We start from the raw sequence: 19,087 nt of genomic DNA, 5'->3' as shown, positions 1-19,087 counted from the left end.
TACCCAGTGAATACCCTAGCGAATACCAATATGTCTATCTGTCTCCATTGCGTATACTTCCCTTTTGCCGCACATGTTATGTGGAACGTTGGGATTGGATTGTATAGAGATTACAGTCTTTCCATATGCATCCACCAACTCATTTCAGAAACGCATTATACCGCCGCCGTAGAGTTCACATCCATCCTTCCGTCCCCATCAAACTCTTTCATTTCCCCTTCGGGAGGTTACTTCCTCAATAATCCTTCCTAATCTCCGGCTTCGGCCTCGGCGCAGACTTGAACGTCCCCTGATCCGTCTGACTGTTGGGATCGGCATTCCCGCCGCGAAACGCCCAGCGCTCGTCGGGCATGGTGATCCCTTTCTCAGGCTTGAGGGCCTTGAAGATGAGCAGGGTGCTGGCGACGACGCCGACGATGCTTAGGAAGGCGATGTTGCGGGAGCTACCGCCAGTGTATCAGCGTTTTTTTTTTTAAAAAAAAAATCGTGTGTGAGAGAGAGTTGAATGCCTACCTAGCAGCCCCGTTTGTGAATATCCCTCTGGCTGAGATGGCCATTTATAAATAAATTATCGCGATGATCTGTGGAATAATTTCAAACAGGAGAAGGTCAATAAAGAGAGTATAGGGGCTAATACTCCAAGTATGTTGTACATGAAGATCAGATCAGAGACGAATATATCGACACATTTACTGTACATAGATACGTATGTATGTACATTCAGCCAGCACTGAATAGAAGTCAGCAGTGGCGGGGGAGAGTTCTTTTACCCAGCTTCATCATTCCCCGCCACTTCAGAAGAAAGCATTCATCTCATTGCGGAGTGTACTCCGCCCTACACGTGCCATAATACCTAAATAACCAGTTCTCGTCGTTTGTTGATGGGATAGTGTTCCGGGAGGATAAATAGAAACCTTTATTCAGCAGTCTCGTCTATCGTCGAGGTGACGTCAGTCAAGTGGAGAGAGAGGGAGAGAGAGGGAACCAAGGGTCTACAACCGTTCCGGTATGCTGGGTCCAGAAAAGGAAAAAGTTAACCCCGTCCTTTACTTTAATTCAGTACACTACCTAGGTAGGTAAGTAGCAGGTGAGAGTATATCTAGTGAAACTATCCAGTCGTTTGGAAAATGATCGGACAAGTGGGGTTAGATAAAAACTAGAATTAGATAAAAGTGCCTTATCTTGACCCCACGTGTGGAGGTTCCACTGTTGGTATCGTTTAAGTACCTCTGCTTAGTTTTATTATTTACTTGTTTAATTTTAACCTTAATTTTTATTTCTGATGATCTTTATTCCATGACCTCTATTCCTTTAGTTTATACTATCGGCATCAGCCAGCCTATCTGGATGACCTGCAACATGTGTCAGATGCACTGGCGCAGTTTCCCAATGACCAAGTTCAATGAGATCACATAATGAGCGATCTGTGTCAATAATCGCCAATGACCTGGGACTGGCCTTTCATAGCCAGCGCTAGAGGCGGCTCAACTTCTCTCCATGCAAGCTATTATTATTATGATTAGGGTGACACAGACCCAGCCTTGCAGCATGCTAGCACTGGCTCCAGGCAGCAAGAGCTGCTAGACGCCCAGCTGGACCCAGGATCAACAATGACTTAAACTTGCAGGCAAAGAGAGGAAAACAAGGCTGAGAGCAGCCTTGTCTGGCGACACTCAGAAGTGCTAATGCTGGCAAAGTGAGGCAGTCTTAAATCTGCTGTCTATTCACTCCCTTCTTTCCTCTCTGCTGTACATGACTCACCAAATTCCATCTGCGCCGCCCTTTTTGAGGAAGTTACCTGTCGCTTTATCTTTCTCTTCTGCCTCTGTCGGGCGCTGACGGATAGATGCGCTTCCCCGCGGGTCATACCTTCAGCTGATCTTTGCATCAGAACTCACTTCCCTTCATCTTTTCTTCATTTGTTCTTCATTGCTGCCATCATCACCGCCATTTCCATCAAATAGGCTGCTTCTCTCATCTTGATTTTACAATAATACCACCTGCGTGTCACCATGGACCTCACCAAGGATTCATACCGACCATTTCGAGAAGAGACGGATGATGGTGTTATGGATGAGTGGCTGGGTCGAGAGGCTAATCCTTCTAATCTTCCTTACAACCCGAGTGTCTTGTCTGTCCTTCTACAACGCAAGACAGGGAATGCTGACGGTGATTCTCATTTCCCCTGGTTCGTTTTTGGCGAGGACCAGAAGCATCTAGAGCAGCAAGAGCAGCCATCATCCCCAGAACCATCCGGCGGCATCTTGATGGGCAATCTGCACATGCCATTGCTTATGTTCACAGACGACGAGGCTGATACCTTGGTCTATATCGACCCTGCTCCACGACACCCGCAACCCGACAACTTTACTCAGATCATTCCTCATCAACTTCACAGCCGCAGTCTCCTAAAACCGGCTCCAGCGTCTTCAAGAAACATTTCGAACCGAGATGCCAGGCCCGGGTGCGCAAGCGTCGTGCTCTGACGGGGAACATGCCCGGCGGTATCAAATTTGTCATTGATCTGAGTCCTGCCACCGAGGGTGACGACGCGCTTATCTTCATGACCGAACTCTCCTGCCCCCTCGGTATCAGGAAATGGGCACAACGCCAGAAGAGATGGGGTTTGCCGCGCTCCTGCGTCGGAGGGCAGGATGAGGTAGAATGGCTCCCGGCGCCTCAATATCTGTCGCCAAAACAAGAGCCTAAAGAGCCTGAGGATGGAACTCGCAATAAGTCCAAGCCTAAGGAGTCTATATGGCCACCTCGAATGAACTGGAATGGTGACCTGCCTCAGCCACCTGAGCAAGAAGCGCTCGAGGGGAGTTTAACGACGAGACAGCCGAAGAAAGTCGTATGCCGCCCGAATCTCGTGCCCGGCCTTCCCTTGGACTACTCTCCAACCCGCCATCGGACGTGCATTGAACGAATCCTGCACGCTCTGGAGGGTCTTGACCCCCGACTCGACACAGCTCCCAAGCTGTGGACCTTCTTCGCCTTGGCCAAGCTGTTCGATGTGGCCACTGTGCCGGCCATCTGTGATTACATTCTCTCATGGCTTCTCGAGCAGACCAACGCGCTGTTCGTCGAGGTGCATCCGGAACTGGCGTATCAAATTGCCTGCGGGATTCGAAGCACCGATCTCTGTCGCGAGGCTTTTGCCATTCTCGTCGGGGAAGAGGCGTTGCTTCTGCTGCAGACCACCGTGATGGGCTGTGCTCCACAGCGGTCTCCCAAAACGTTACACGGTCGCATCCGCGAGACGCTCGACGATACTGAGCTGCAGCGAATCGAATACGCGAGTAAGACCTTTATGGAACGCGTCTTGGAGTCTTTTGTCAGTTTTGTAGGAACGGAGATGACGTGGGTGGTAGACCTGGTCGCTCGCCACGTCAGGGGAGGGATTACGCCGGAGAACATCGCTGCTGTTTCGGATCTTGCTCGTCGATTGAAGGAGTATATCCGGGGTCATGTCTACGCCGTGCTCCAGCGACAGACACGGACCAAAATGGACGCCCACCGCACCAGCCTAAGCAACGGTGAGCTGGAGTACCCGAGTGAGGAATTCTTCTCCGCACCGACAGCGATGTTCTCTGTCACTCGAGTCCTGACGCGGAGTTTTTGGAGGGCACTCATCACGGAGGACTTTGCGAACGCTGTCGGTGGTTCCGGCATGCGGTTGCATGAATCGATACGGGATCTGGCGCCTCATCTGGCTTGCTTCAAATCGCAGGGTGACGCGAAGATCCGACGCGATCCACATAATGAGATTATCTGGGCTGTGGAAAGCTTTAACAGACGGATGGACCTGATAAGCAGCGACAACCACCCACCACCGGTATCCTCCAGCAGCACTGCTTCAGCAGGCACAAAATTCTCCACCATCCGTAGATCTCACTTCGACTGCTCAGGATTCGAGAACGACGTCCAGGAATACATCACCACCTTCGCCAGGACAATGGAGCAGCCGACTCCCGACCCAGAGAAAGCGAAGGACGACGGGGTACAGTTCTACATCGTCGACACGCTCGTATGTCTACGAGAAGAGGAGTACAAGTTCCTACCGCTGTGGGCAAGCGGCAACGACGACGGCACAGGCGGCGTCTTCCTCGATCAGGATATCCCCTTCCTCGAGAGCGGGGGGTTTTCGACCCCGGGGCCGGCGGTGCATACGGGGAGCACCATCTCTCCTTCGTCAGCGGACTCCTTCAGCACGATTCAGCCCAGCGACGCGGAGAGTACCGTGCAGCGAGCCTCGCATCGCGCGAGAGGCAGTTATCAAACGGAGACGGAGGTGGTGTCGTTGGACGAGCACACAACACTATGGCAGGGCGTGCGGGACTTGGATCTGAATGGGGATGAGGAGCGTTCTCAACGCTGCTCCGCTCTGGTAGATGACATTTCCGTACTGGGTAATGAAGAGGATGATGATGATGACGACGACGACGAGCGTGATTCCAGCATGAGCAGCGACAGCACAATCAGTGCGCATTCGCAGAGCCAATTGGATCTGGGTGACGATGACGATAGCGACGATGATGATGACGACGACGACGACTACGACAATGATGATCTAGACGAATACGATGATGACGATGACGATGATGACGATGACGATGATGACGACGACTACGACCACCTCGACTCCCATTAATTATTATGTCCAGTTACCTTGTCAGTCGCTGGCAAAGGTGAAGGTTCAACGCCAGATGAGATGAGTACTCGTTGGATCTATTTCGCGAGAAAAAAACTCTTCACTTAACACATGCCCGGCGCCCTCTTAAGAGGAAATACAATACAGGCTTTTTTTTTTGTTTGTTTGTTTGAGCAAGACAACAATTTCAGATCGATCGTTCTCCTCAGGTACTAGTACCATGGGGAAGCTATAACCGAAGTCAGTCAAAAAAAAATATGCAATTAATAGACGACGGAGGGTTCATTCAGAAGGGCTTGTTTGTTGCCGAGATATTGCCGAGACATTAAGTGATGAGCAGGATGATGTATGTACTACTGTACTGTACGCAGATACCAATTCCAATACCGATTCAATTCCAATTTCAATTCTAATCCAATGCCGACAATCAATCAATCAATCATAAAGCCTCATCTCATAATCTCATATGAAGTCATGATACGTTCGTTGGTCGTCGAGCAATAAAAAAAGAAAGAAAACAGTCGAGTCGACTTGTTAGTTAGTTGCTGTGCTGTAGTGTACATAACTGATAACTAGATCTTTAATCAGTCAATCAATCAATCAATCAATCAATAATCTCTCGTGAGCATAGTTAGCTACCTACCTAGCTAGCTAGCTAGGTAGCTAGCTAATTGTCATTGTCAACTAGCCAGCCAGCCAGCTGCATACGTATGTACAGTACAGATGAGAGATACAGGCTTATTTATGACTGAAAGCAAGATCTGCATGCATGCATGCATAGTTGCATAGGTAGTTATTTAGTTAGTTATTGTTATTCACTACTACTGGTACTGCTACTGCATCTGGAAAAAAAAGAGAGAGAGAGGAGAGAGGAGAGAGGAGAGAACTACCTACGTATGATCTTGATCTAGGTAACTCTATTCTATATCTATAGAACTCACCCACAGCACAGCTCACACTCGTTCAAATCAATCATTCGTTCATTCTTAGAGGTATTTATTTGATTCTCACAGAAGAGTGGAGAAAGTAGCTAAACTACGTAGTGACACACTACATATATATATAGTCTTTGTATATATATATATTCCAAGGTTTCTGCCGCGTAACCCTAACTCTATATAATTCGTTCAAACCTCAAACTCGTGATTCTTTCTTTCTCGGAGGTATTGTATTGTATTGTATTGTATTGTATTTATTTGATTCCGCTCTGCACTCTCTTGCCTTGCTTTGCTTTGCTTTGATTCGATTGATTTGACTGATCGCTCGATCTAGCTGATCCGATCCGATGTTGATCTTTGTTATGTACTCCACCCCGCAGATAGGTACATGTATGTACTGTACAACCCCGCACGCATGAGATCCATAACACCAAAAACACCAATCATGCATCATGCATCCATCCATCCATCCTAGCCCATGCATGGATATCCCCCCTCCGAATGAATCTCCGTTCGATAATCAGGTCATTTAATCAGCTCGTCTAATTGGCACTCGCCCCCTTTGGCGGGTATTCCTTGCCCTCGACCTGCACCCGAGGCGTGCAGGTGCACCAATCCGCTTCGGGAATGGCGTCCATGACCATTGGAATGTGGAGACCGCAGCCCCACCAGGTGGCTTTGTCTAGAAGTTTGTGTAAGCGGCGAAAAAAAAAATAAGAAAAAAAGAAGAGCGAGAGAGAGAGAGGGAAAGTATCAGGTTTCGAGGCTAGCCCCTCTGGGTTGTAATAACTTGGGGAAACTGAAGCTGAAACTGAAACTGAAACTTACGGCAAGTGGAGCAGGTAGCCTTTCTGCACATTGTGCTAGCACGCAGATAGATGCAAGATCTTGACGATCAATCAAGTCGACCAGGACGGGACTGTTCGAGTTCACCAACCAGGGTGTATATGCAAGAGGGCAAGATGGTTGCGAGTCTGGTTGAAGTCAGTCGACAGGGATTTTATATAGCATTATCAGGACCGTGCGGGGACCAGATAGAAGATGTCCCGCGAAAGTCGCCGATGATAGTAATGGAATTGTCGGGAAATGCCTGCCGGCTATGTTCGGCTAAACATACCGCAGAGAGAAGCTGCACGTGACCAATCATGTCAGCAGACCACTGCATGCCAACCCGATTTCTCCTGCTGTCCGCTGGAAACTGCGCAGTAGTTTATCGTAGTGCAGGTAGTTCACTGCTCGCAGTAGTTCACTACTCATAGGCAATTGACTGTCATCATCGCTCCAGGCGTAAAAGCCTATTCAACTGCTGCCGCTGAGCCAGAATTGACTGCCCTCCAGAAAAGCAGTAAAGTCGAGACTGTTCTGATCCGTCGCCGGCCGAACGCCAATCTCCAACACGTCCCGAGCAACAGCCTTGATCTGCCGCATCACCGAGTGCGAAATGGCCCATGTCCGTCCCAGTGATTTGAACACCCCGATCGTCAGCGTCAGCCGGTCACGACGCGGATCCGGCATCTGTCCGGCTTTGACTGAGTAGGCCGCCAGCTGGACGATCGAGCTCAGCACCAACGCACAGATAAAGAACGGCGTGTGCTTCACGACAGGCACGCGCATCGCTGCCAGCGTGGAGATCTCGCTGGCCGCCTTGACAGCCTTCATGGCGTGCGCGTGATGCGAAAACGCAGGCATCATGCACGTACCCGGATGCCCACAGATCACCTCCGCTGCCACCGCCGGCGAGGACAGCAGATCCGACCGGGGAAAGTGGAGGTAGATCGAGGCACCATTGACCACCATCATCGCTTGAAACATCATCTCGTCGACCGTGCCGTCCGCCCGCATGAGCTCGGCCTTAGACTCCGGAAGGTGATGGAACCAGCTGGCGATCCTGGCGTCGACCGCCTCGACCAGTTCCTGCTGGCCCTGGACCGTTTCGCTCAGCAGGACGACACGCCCCAAAATGCGGACCGCCTCGATACGGTAGCAGTAGGAAGAAAAGTCGATCTCCTCATCGGCAAACACCCGGTCGTCGAACTGGGCAATCGTAGGCGGAGATGGCGGGCGCAGGCCATCCTGGTAGATGCGTTCCTCGCACGGTAGAGGCACTTCAAGCGGAACGGTGCTTGCTGTAAAGCTACTCCTCACTCCCAGCGCCGTCAGCATCCCTTCGATAATAAACAGCTCCCACCAGGTCCGCCGCAAGCTCTCCTCGCGAGTTGGGTCTCCATCGCCCATGGTCTCTGCGAAGGATTTGCGGTGCATTCCGAGTTCGTAGGCTAAGTCCATTGCCTGGGCCAGGCAGTTCCCGGCTTCCCCGCGCTCATTCCGGGAATGAAGCACAATGGCAAGAAGCAGCAGCGCCTGCACCTTTTCAGGCGACGGATCTTGGTCCACCACAGATGAGAGTACAGCAGGACGGTAGGTCTCAGGGGACGCGGCGGGGGTGAAATGAGCGCCGATGAATTTGATCACCTGCTCGAGGTAGGGAGGCGGATTAAAGCGATAGAGTAGCCGGTGGGGAGGCAGGATTGGGTGAGATGCATGGAAGTTGGAGTAGTAGACGTCGACAAGATACCCGTCGCCGCCCAGCGACGACTGAGACTCGGGCGTCAGAGGCGACCTGGCGCCCACCTGTATGTTTGCTTGATTCCCTGACTGCGGAAAGCCCACCGCATTGTTTCCGGAAGTATTATTATCTAAAATACTCGTTTGTAGAGGCGGGGTCGACAAGGATGAGGATTGCGGCGGCCCAATGATGCCAGGAAGGTGCCAGTCTGCAGGAATGTCCGGTTTACGGCCATCGAGATTGAACAGCATTGACTCTCCGAGGACCTGCTGCTCAGGGGTTGGGGGATTCGCGCGACGCTTCTTGGATGGGCCTTTGTATCCTCGTCGAGAAGGCGTGTACTGGCAACCAGTGCCTGTGGAGGCACAACGCCCGCAGACGGGTGTCTTGCCGTCACACTTGAGATGCTTTTGTCGACAGGACAGACAGGCCAGTAGCGAGGGGCCTGATGGTTTTGGGGGGCCATTGGAGGTGAAGGAGACGGTTTGTTCGGTCATGATGCGGTTCTCTTGCGGGGCTGGAAATCAATAAGATGTGACTCAATCGCACGAAAGAAAGGCCAAACCAGCGGCCACGAGCGGTGCACTCCGTACACTCTCTAGAATGAAAGAGGAGAATGACGACTCGGAATCGGGATGGATTCAATCACGAACCGGCATCGTGTCGCACCCGAACAGCTTTATCGGAAGCTCGGGAAAGGAGCGAAAAACAAGGGAGAGAATAGAAATAATCTATAATCTAACTTGAAGAATGCCAAATGAGTCTCATAGATGGACGCGACTGTCGACGTAGACAGTAGACCTTGTGATGAAGAAGAAAACAGCATAAAAAGACCGACGATGCGAGACGGATGCGGTCGCGGGGACCGGGTGGCCGGAAGGGATTACTTATTATCAATCAATATCCACAAGGCGCGAGCTTCACTGGTCAATTAGATTCACCAGAGGGAGTCAGACGAATGCTTCTTGACGGCGAGGCGTACCTTTTAGTTCAGGATCTAACAGCCGTCCCGCCCGTTGAGCCTTGTCTTGTTTCTGGCTTCCAGCATGAAACTGTTACTGGACTGAAACTTGCAAGGTTGGGACGGACCGGATCCATCGCCAAGTAAATTAAACTTCAGCAACGGTCTCGTCTGGTCGACCTCGTTTAACTCGTTGAAGATTACCGAGCAGCTAACAGGCGCATACGATTTCATAATTAACTCATCTACCTATGAATACTCTGTAGAGGTCAGCAATTATAATTATGGATCTTCTCAAGAAAGAAGAAATGGCAGGACTAATGTGGGACTGCGGGAGAAGCACCTCAAAAAGGAACCGAACGAGCCGTCCCGTATGCCAGTAATAACTGGCAGATGGTATGAGTGGAGTCGCCTCACTGAGATGATTACGAAGTAGTAAAGTCGCTGACTCGTATGAAAATCGGCATACTGAATTCTATTCGTTTTCCCCGCGTATGCTTGCGTCTTCTTGCATTGACAAAATCCAATTGTATGACTGTAACCCAGTTATGAGTCGTGATTAACAATTGATTGGCGGATGCAAGCTCTCTCTCCAATGATAATAATTAATGAATGAATGAGAATGCAATAATAATCGTAAATGACGGCAGTACCGTATCCTAGTTCACCACGGCGTAGTTGACCTTAGGTGTCCACTCCGGGTAGCCGACCCGAGCTAAGCGCCAGTGAGCGTTGCGTACGCATCGCATCGCGTCGCAATGCCAAGTAATACCTAACAGGGTATATCACTTCGAGACATATCATCCAACGCGGTACTTCTCAAGAGGAGATCCAGATTTACTGATTGATTGATCGAGTCTCCAGGTATGTGCGATAGCCAATTCCCCGCCCTCTCTCTTCTCCGAAGGACAACAACCACTACTTGCGCCAATGTCGACGTTGGTTCATGAAAGCTGGCCCCATCTATGTACACTGTACAGCTGACATCGAGATCTCGCACACCTCCCCACTTCGAACGAAAACAAAACAAAACAATCTAATCTAGCATCTCAATGGCATACAAATAACTAATAATTTCATCTAGAAGACAATTTCTCTGATCAAACCTCTCCAACCAACGCAGTACATACATACAACACCCGCCCAGCCAACTCCCCTCCCCTCCACCACACAACCACGAGTCCACGACTACTTCTACGATAATGATCTCCGACAACGACCTCTTTCGCCTCGCCCTCTTCCTAGGCTCCTGCGCCATGCTCCTAATCATCATCTACCACTTCCTCGAAGTCAACGCCAAAGACGACGACTCCTCCGAGTCTTCCACCGACAAGACGGACGCCGGCGATAAGCGGATTCCGGCGGGTGCTGATCCGGTTGCGTTTTCCCCTGCTGTGTCTCCGGGTGGGAATGGTGGGAAGTCGTCAGCAGCGGTAGCGGGGAGGTAGTCAGTCGTTCGTCGTTCGATAAGAAGAAGGGAAGACGGAGGGATCTGGAAGTGATAACTGGACAAAAAAAAGTGAACGGGAAAAAAGAGAGACGAGACGCATACATGCGCTACAATCAAAGCGTATAGTATGGTAGGAAGTTCAGGGATGGAACTCAACTCGAAAGCCATACCTATACCCACCGACCGTCTAAATTGATGGTTTCCTTCGTGGGATTTCTCAAAAGCAAGCCCGGATGCTCAAAACACGCTTCTTCGCCGAGTGTACGATATACGATATACAGTACATTTCAAATCAGTTACCAGTCAGTCACTGTCACAGTTACAGTCAATAGAGCTAGAAACAAGCAATTCACTGTAGCAAGGACTCGCCCGATGAGTTGGCAATGCGCTGGTTAATGCTAATGCGGGCAAACAATAACCAGGGGAATCATATTCCATGCGTAATGCTGCTGTACACTGATCTGAAGTGCCTTTTCCCATAGACTAAAACTCCATAAATCCGAAACGCCAGAGACCCTTTCCCAGAACCTTCCCACTGAACCAGGTGATACCAAAGTAAACACGAAAACCGCTGTAGACACGCGTAGACATTCACCCATGCGCCAAACCATAAACGAATAGTTCCTGCTGAATCCTCTACTCATCGTCGGAAACCACGGCGACAAACTCCTCGTCATTGTTCAGCGCCTTGTTCCTCTCCGGGTTGGCAAATTCACACCCGCCCTGCTCGAGTCCAAAGCCAACCTTGCGACGCTGATGCTGTACCGCCTTGAACACTTCCTTCGCTTTCTCCACATTCGTCTGGTTGCCATGCAACCGGTTAAACGCACGAATAGGAGTGTGGTCGACCGGGAAGATGAGGGAATCCGCATCCCCCGCCGTCGCCGCGTTCGGGGTCACCACAGCTCCGCTAGAGTCATTTAAATACCGGTCCAAGCCGACAACTACAAAGTTAGAGACAATGTTCGGTCTTAATGAGACACTTCCACAGAGAGCTGCGAGGTACCAGCTTTTTTCTCACCAGTTCCGTTTACCGACGGCCCATCTCCAAGCTTCCACGCCAGCGGCTGGATGTGAGCCAGCCGCAGATGCTTGCGAAGCTCCACCCCGGTATACCGTCTCATCGCGTTTGGACAGCCATGCCAGCGACAGCATGTCTGACCGGGGATGTGGACTTTGGTGACATGCCGCTCCAGCGTCTGGATGTCATGGAGCTGCGCTTGGCAAGTGTCCCAGTCACACTGGTATATCGGATAAGACGGGGGAGGCACGTGTGGGGGAACAGGAATCGCGACTTCGATCTTGGGTAGCTTGAGAGAAGCCTTCGATGGTTGCTTGTTCTTTGCGCCAGGAGGACGGCCAGGGCGCCGAGGAGCAGAGCCGGAAGAATTTGCACCAGTCATTGTGTTGTTCTCTGCCACTTTGGGGGTGTCTGGGATAGAAGAAGAAGAAGGAGGAGGAGAAGAAGGAGAAGGAGAAGAAGGAGAAGAAGAAGAAGTCGTTGGCTGTGGAGGCTGAACTGAAGGTTGAACTGGAGGTTCAACTGGAGCTTTGTTTGGCGGAGACGCGGGCGGTGTCTTATTGCCCGCGCCGTGTTTTTCACGTGATGTCTTCTCCGCAGCACGCCGCTTCCGTGGGACGGGCGGTGGATAGGTGAGGATGTCTTCAGGTTCGACGATGGGCATAGGCGGGCCACCTGGGTCGACTATGTCCCATCGAAATGTCGCTAGATCTGATTTACTAGTGACACAGGGGAAGACAGACTGAAGTCTAATGAGATGATAATTGAGAGGACGCTCCGTGGGATGGCGTCCTGCAGCAATCAAGATGTCCCGAGCTATCGTCTTCGGGTTGTAGTAAACCCGATCTAAAGCAGCTGAGTCCTTCAGAGGCTGGATAAGATCAGGTCGTCTTCTGATAGAATCCCGCGTAGGCTCATCTGATGAAGCGTGGGCGAATCGAGTAAGATCAGGTCGAGGGCCTTCTGCAACAGCTGGCGTAGACTGATTTGGTTCGGAGTCAGGCTGACGGGTTGTCTCTGCTGGGACAGACTGATTCAGTTCAAGAGAAGGTTGATGTGGTTCTTCCACTGCGCCTGGTGGATCCTTGGCCGGTACCTCTTCGACTCGAGGCTGTTTAGGTGCTGGATCAGACTCCTCATCGTTGCTCAGTTGCGAGAGATCAACAATCTCAGAGAAAAGACGTTTTCTTGCTGCTGCCGCCTTCGAGGCTGGTGACGGAGTATGGGCAGGAGGCGCCGAAACGCTAGTTCTTGATGGGGGCAGCTTGATGGGAACAGCCTTATGTTGAGCAGGTTTTCCAGGCTGAGCCAAAGATCCGGGTCCCTTGGATGAAGAGTCGGAGCTGGGGCCAGCACTTGGAGTAGTCGATGATTTGGGAATGGGCGCAGAATATGCCTTCTTCGAGTTCCACACAACCATCCGAGGAGCAGGAGGCTGTGGCGGTTGCATCGGACGGGTTTCGGCTAGAGGAGGCCGCGCAAGAACCTGAGAAGCCTGAAGAGCTTGAGGCGGCGCTTGAGGAGTTGTCTCGGCCTGAGAGGTTGGCTGAACATGAGATATTGTCGGGACATTCGACTCCGGCCTTTTCTGTTCCTGCGCCTGCGGCGTATTATTGCTGTTTAAATCCGGAACAGCTTTGATCAAGAATCGGGCCATGTTTTGTCTGTGCAGCGCAAAACCAAGAGACTTCAGCCGCTCACACAGCTCAGGGTACGTCGGGTTACTTCGCAACAGTGACAAGATGGACTCTATTGAGCAAAGCTTATTTCTATTGGCAGGCTCGGTCGTTAGATATTCAACGATAGCCTGGGCCAGTCTGCGTTGTGTCGCCTCCGGCCATGCCTCAGCAGGCCGGTTTGGAGCCGCTTGTCCTTGGAGAGTCGGTCGTGGAGGCGGAACTGAGGCCTTCTGGTTGGGAAGAGGTCGCCGTGAGACAGGAGTCTGGCCCACCTGCATTGCATTCGCGGTTGTTGGGGCCATTGACACAGTTGGAGACACAACCGGTCCAGAGCTCCTCGCAGCTGGACCTTGATGTCCCTTACTTGCTTCAGAGATATCAAATCCTCTTTTCAGCTGCGCAGGATGTTTGCCCACATCTGGTAGGCCGTCAATTCTGTTGCCAGAAGGATTCTGGGGTGGTAAAGATGGTTGGGCCATCTGCGTTGGACCGGCAACAGCTTGCGTGGAGATACGACTTGGAACTGTCTGTGATGTAGTCGTGGTAGCATTGGGGACAGCACTGGGAACAGCACTGGACTTGACAGGTTGCTGCCCTGTTTGAGCAGAGGTCCGGGGTACCGTCTGGCCATTTATCCCATTAACACGATCTTGATTTCCGCCACTGGTTTCAGACACATCATATTTCGAGATCCTTCTCCTTCGTTGTGCCGGGAACCTTCCCAAGTCCGGTAAACCATCGATTAAATGACCTGTAGCCTTTGGTGCTTTCTGATTTGCTGGAGCTGGAGCTGAAGCAGGTACTGAAGCTGATGCTGGAGCTGCAACTGCCTCCGGCGCCGCCGGAGCAGGACTAGTCTTCGCCGGCTGCTGCTCTCCTTGGACGGGGGCTTTCGATGCCGTTTGACCGCTTGTCTGACTCCGGTAGAGGACAGAATGTTAGCAAATTACTCTCAGGGATACTGGCAATTGGATATTGAGAAAATTCGACCAACCTTTTTGAAATCCTCCCATAGTTTTGCGAATAAGGCAGGGTCTTGAGTTCGCCACTTCCGCAGCTTCTCGAGCATGTTCTTCATTTCAGTGGCCATTTCTTCTTCCTTTTCCTTCTCCGTCTGAGCTGAAGACGATTGTGCAGGCTGGGTTTTCTCTCCAGCGGGAGTTGTCTGCGTGTCGCTTGTAGAAGGCTGCCGAGTAGAAGCATGGGTTTGCGCAGATAGGACCTGGTAGGACTTGTCATGTTCCTTTCTCGCTTCCGCCTCAGCTTCTGCTCGCAGACGCTCCTGTTCTTGCCGGTATTGTTGAAGGTACAACTCATTCGGATTAATGTATTGTACCCGGGGTGGGGAGACCTGCTCTTGAGGCTCGTTGGCTTCAGTCAAGAATGCCATGTCTATTCTGTTACTGGGAGACCCGTTTGGAAAATTTTGCGTCATCGAGCGCTGTGGAGGACTCAGTAGCTGCGGATTCTGCATTGAACCACTCGAAACCGGAACCGAGGGCGTTAATGCGGAAGTAGAGGTGGACAAAATTTGTCTGTTAAACTGGCCTTGACTTGAAAAAGTAGACAAGTCGCGCGAGCTATCCGATGTTGCATGATGATTGTGAAGCGCAGTATGACTCGTCGCCGGGATGGTTGACGTGACTTGCGTAGTTAGGGGAGATGAGCGGTTAGGTTGGCGATTCGAGCCTTCCGACACACGAGGATTGTTGACGTTATTGTTAGGAGATATACTATTCGCTGTGGCGTTGTTGGAAATCATGGAAGGGCGAGAGTTGGAGGATGTTGAGCTCGGATAAGGGCTCCTATAATTAGAGAAATGATTCTGGAGTGATGAAGAGGAAGTCATGACTGGAGACGATCGGCTAGGTTGCTGGGACTGTTGAAAGCCACTGAACGAGGGTGATGATCGCGCCGCATTGGAAGACTGAGTCACCCTAGCTTGAGGTTGGAACGAGTCGTTGCGGACATGATTTTCAGTGGACTTTGGATTTCTTGACCGGGCCACCTGGTTGTTGAGAACTGCAGACTCCAACCCAGACGCATAAGCCGACCTGTTCAAGCCCGTATTTTCCATCGAATGCGAGGCTTGGGCCCGCGCAGTTGTCGAATAGCCGATAGCACTCGTGACCGATGGCAGATCGCCAGAGTGATGAGATGAAAGGCCTTGCTGGTGAGAGTAGACCTCGTGGCTGCCAGAGTACGGACCCCTGCCATTTCCAAATTGATGATCGTTCAAGCCAGACGTTCCCGTGGAGCTCTGCGTTCTCCAATCGTAAGGAGCCTCTCCATAGCCCTGCGTGGGCAAGGAAGGCTGACGGCTCGTAGAGAACTGCGCAAGGTCCTGCTCATTTTCGGCCGCTCCATGTCGATATGGATTGTAGGGGTAGTTGGAGTACGACGACATGAGCGAATGCCGCAGATCGAGAGCAGAGTGCAGTGCCTCTATAATCGCCGCATCAGAGAGTCTTCAGGAATGCTCGCGTCAACAACCAGCATAGCGTCGGTGACCGCGCCGCAGCGGAGGCGAGGGAAGTTCGAGAGTTCAAGAAGGTAACGCGTGGACAGACGCGTCGGACAAGGAGACTCTGAGTTTTCGGACCTGCTATAGCTGCGACCAGTATTTTTTGTCCGTGGATCAGTATTCCTTGTCCGATCGGGCGCCCTGAAGTCGGTGAGGGAGTGTATTGTAGATGTATCAACAGGCGCGGGCCTCGAATCGCCCGTCGCGGGACAAGACTCGCTCGGGTCGGGAGGATTGGGGTACTCCCAACAAGGTTAAGCGCCGAGTGGCCGCACTGACCAATCAGCGCTGAGCAGGCAACCCTACGCTAAGCGGCCGGTCATGTGACGCACAGTCGGAGATGCGCACACATTTTCGGCTAACAATTCGAGATCGAAAGACCTTGAACGAAGTGAGTCTCCGACGACCACGACGACAACGTCCATCACGACCCATCTTCAGAGCCCGATTGCCTACCGACCCAGGCTCTGTAACAATGACGAAGGTTCACCCATGTGCGTGAAATTTTCTTTATGTTTGATTTTTCTCCCAGGTGTCGACATAACTAGTCGGCGGTTGTTTTGGGAACTGGAAAATGGACAGAGATACTGACGAGAATTCGATGAACAGCGGTCGCCTCCTCCCGGCGGAAGTCGCGCAAGGCGCACTTCAGCGCTCCTTCGAGCGTGCGCCGAGTTATTATGAGCGCTCCTCTGAGCAAAGAGCTGCGTGAGAAGTACAATGTACGCTTGCCGTCCACCATAAGTTCTTTCTCTCTCCTCCCTCCTCTCTCGGTTACGAATGAACGGGGAAAACACGACAAGTGATTTGGCTTTGGACATCGTGTGGGACAAAGAAATGGGAAGGAATACACAGTCTGACTGGCACCAGGTTCGCTCGATACCCATCCGCAAGGACGACGAGGTCACCATCGTTCGGGGCTCCAACAAGGGCCGTGAGGGCAAGGTCACCAGCGTCTACCGTCTCAAATACGTGATCCACGTCGAGCGCGTCAACCGCGAGAAGTCCAACGGCCAGAGCGTGCCGATTGGCATCCACCCCTCCAAGGTCGTCATCACCAAGCTGAAGCTGGACAAGGACCGTGAGAACATCCTGGAGCGCATTGGCAAGGGTCGTGAGGCGCGGGCGAAGGCCAAGGCTTCCGCATAAATAAAGTGAGCGGGGGAAGGCGAAGCCAAATGTGACATGTTGATTTTTCACCTTTTTTTCTCATTTGATGTGGTAACGGTGAAATCAATTTTTTTCGTTGAATTTCAATGGGACCAAAAAAGGAAAAAAGCGAAACGAAACTTATCATCCACATGAACCCGACGACGACGGAGATCCGCGGCGGGGTGAATGTGAAAGAAACAGTCGGCTTTGGGCGATGGCTTTGTGTTATTTATCAATGGATGCAATAGGTACCCGAGCCCGTCAGACTCAGAGCTACAGCTGAAATCGAAGCCATATTTCAAGCAGCAGCTTTCCAAGATGCCTTCTCCAGAAGAGAGAGCATGATACCACTAATTGAGCGCAGAACAGGCCAATCCTATCCCCTTCCTCTCACTGATCCCTTTCATTTCCCCGTTCCCCTGATCCCACCCGTCTAGTCATCTCGAGGGGAATGGAAAGAAAGCGCGCTAGTTTATCTCCTCGCCAACTTCACATCCTTGGTTCGTGAGGTATACGGCTAGCGAAGATCGAGCCACAGAAGGGTCTTGTTATACCCTCTCTCTCTCCTGAGGGAGTTGGGTACTTAGTGACCTTCTGCTCATCTGCAGACTCGTTCGGAGGCCTTGCTTAAGGTCGAGGACAGTGCGGGTTTGATGGTGAGGGACATGCATAACTACTTTATCAACACCTTTAGAATTTAGATATGTACACCATACATGGCTGTTGTAGAAGAAAAAAAAAGGAGGGGGGGAAGTCGGTCAATAGCTCTCAGCGTCTCCAGTTGGTTATCTAGGTACATACATACAGACAGACAGTATACATAAGGTAGCAAGAAAAAGAAACAGAGAAGAGAAACCTAGATAGCAAGAGGAAGCAATAACCTGGTTTCCTTTTCGCATCAACCAAAGTTCACAGGAGAAAATAGAAATAAACTCCCCACGCCGTCAGGTTGTAAGGTTGTATTCGGATGCACGCATGCCAATTCGTCATAAAGTCAAGCAAAGCACGTAGATCTCCACACGCATAGCGGTTTTCTCTCACTCGAGGAAAAACTCCCCTCCCCCCCCGGGTCCAATTATCGAGATGACGATGACGGATCACTCTCGCGCACCAACACACTTCCCCCACCCCGGCAGCCCACAGGCCATCCCGACAAAGAGGTAGATCAAGAAAATGACGACAATTACCAGCAGCACCATGACCTTGACATTCTTCCACCACATGCGGCGGCGCAGGCCCCGGCTGCGGACGCGGAAGTCGTGCGCGCTACCGCCCAGCCGATCCGTCTTGTCCACGAGGAGATCGATACGGTCACCGCGCTCGAGGACCCGCTCGATATTCTCCGTCATGATATCGCGGACGTTATCGATCTCGCGGCGCGCCGAGGCCAGGGAGTCAGAGGGGGCGGCGGTGTTGTACGACTGCAGCAGCGCGCGCAGCTCGTTGTTGAACGCCGCGCAGCCATAGGCCGGTAAGGCAGAGAAATCCGTCGTCGAGGGCGGGTACTGCGTCAGGAACTTACGCTTCATCTCCAGGAGGAAGGCGAAGGGGATGCGGCGGCCCAGCTCGGCCGTTGCGACGACGAGGTAGCTGAGCGACGAATGCGAGGAGAGCTCCTGCCGCTGCTGGGGACTATCTTCGGCCGTGCCCGAAGGCGAGTCGGCGATGTAGTGCACGAAGAGGCGGTCATGGGTATAGGTGAGTTTCTGGGCCTTGTTGTGGGAGATCTTGGGGAGGATGATTGAGGCGAGAGACGATGCCGATGTTGAAGAGGCGCCGGGGGAGGAGTGTTCGGCGAGGATTGTGGTCCCGTGGGCCACGCAGGAACTGCAGTATCCCCTTGTCAGCTTGCAGAAGTAATAAACTGAGGCCGAATTTCCAATGATAAACGCTATGGGAGCAGGTCTGTGTGAGCAACTTACTAGAGAAGGGAGCTTGATGGCCGCGATGACGACGCCATCAGGAAACACGTTCAAATTAATCTCAAAATAGGAACACAGCTCTCAATCAGCAGGAGCAATAATGATTATTTCTGAAGAGCCACGAGGAGAGGATAGGGATGGAGATGTTCAATGGATGCAGGTTGATGCCTGTGACGTCGTCGTCCTCGACACCGCTTGGGATAATGTCACGTGGACCAGT

General features: G+C 51.7%; 7 protein-coding genes across 7 annotated transcripts; 3 read left to right on the top strand and 4 right to left on the bottom strand.

Annotated features, from left to right (window-relative positions):
- Positions 1 to 2,012: 2,012 nt before the first annotated feature.
- Positions 2,013 to 2,486, top strand: VTN77DRAFT_433 (uncharacterized protein; the record flags this gene model as incomplete). Its single annotated transcript, XM_069420377.1, has 1 exon — positions 2,013 to 2,486. The coding sequence occupies one exon, from the start codon at positions 2,013 to 2,015 to the stop codon at positions 2,484 to 2,486; it is 474 nt and encodes a 157-aa protein (XP_069280494.1).
- An 8-nt stretch (positions 2,487 to 2,494) lies between these two features.
- Positions 2,495 to 4,654, top strand: VTN77DRAFT_432 (uncharacterized protein; the record flags this gene model as incomplete). Its single annotated transcript, XM_069420366.1, has 1 exon — positions 2,495 to 4,654. One exon carries the CDS (start codon positions 2,495 to 2,497, stop codon positions 4,652 to 4,654), a length of 2,160 nt encoding a protein of 719 aa, XP_069280493.1.
- Positions 4,655 to 6,134: 1,480 nt separating this feature from the next.
- Positions 6,135 to 6,451, bottom strand: VTN77DRAFT_431 (uncharacterized protein; the record flags this gene model as incomplete). Its single annotated transcript, XM_069420355.1, has 2 exons — positions 6,135 to 6,274; positions 6,421 to 6,451. The coding sequence occupies 2 exons, from the start codon at positions 6,449 to 6,451 to the stop codon at positions 6,135 to 6,137; spliced, it is 171 nt and encodes a 56-aa protein (XP_069280492.1).
- A 440-nt stretch (positions 6,452 to 6,891) lies between these two features.
- Positions 6,892 to 8,655, bottom strand: VTN77DRAFT_430 (uncharacterized protein; the record flags this gene model as incomplete). The annotated part of the gene is made up of 1 exon (XM_069420344.1): positions 6,892 to 8,655. One exon carries the CDS (start codon positions 8,653 to 8,655, stop codon positions 6,892 to 6,894), a length of 1,764 nt encoding a protein of 587 aa, XP_069280491.1.
- Positions 8,656 to 11,540: 2,885 nt separating this feature from the next.
- On the bottom strand, positions 11,541 to 13,748 carry VTN77DRAFT_429 (uncharacterized protein; the record flags this gene model as incomplete). The annotated part of the gene is made up of 1 exon (XM_069420332.1): positions 11,541 to 13,748. The coding sequence occupies one exon, from the start codon at positions 13,746 to 13,748 to the stop codon at positions 11,541 to 11,543; it is 2,208 nt and encodes a 735-aa protein (XP_069280490.1).
- Positions 13,749 to 16,268: 2,520 nt separating this feature from the next.
- VTN77DRAFT_428 (60S ribosomal protein uL24) lies at positions 16,269 to 16,942 on the top strand (the record flags this gene model as incomplete). Its single annotated transcript, XM_069420321.1, has 3 exons — positions 16,269 to 16,287; positions 16,403 to 16,515; positions 16,664 to 16,942. 3 exons carry the CDS (start codon positions 16,269 to 16,271, stop codon positions 16,940 to 16,942), a joined length of 411 nt encoding a protein of 136 aa, XP_069280489.1.
- A 1,100-nt stretch (positions 16,943 to 18,042) lies between these two features.
- Positions 18,043 to 18,905, bottom strand: VTN77DRAFT_427 (uncharacterized protein; the record flags this gene model as incomplete). Its single annotated transcript, XM_069420310.1, has 2 exons — positions 18,043 to 18,772; positions 18,868 to 18,905. The coding sequence occupies 2 exons, from the start codon at positions 18,903 to 18,905 to the stop codon at positions 18,043 to 18,045; spliced, it is 768 nt and encodes a 255-aa protein (XP_069280488.1).
- Positions 18,906 to 19,087: the final 182 nt, after the last annotated feature.

Source organism: Rasamsonia byssochlamydoides (genome assembly GCF_041956645.1).
Source record: "Rasamsonia byssochlamydoides strain NRRL 3658 unplaced genomic scaffold VTN77scaffold_10, whole genome shotgun sequence".
Taxonomy (NCBI): domain Eukaryota; kingdom Fungi; phylum Ascomycota; class Eurotiomycetes; order Eurotiales; family Trichocomaceae; genus Rasamsonia; species Rasamsonia byssochlamydoides.
This window is presented reverse-complemented; position numbering and strand designations above follow the sequence as displayed.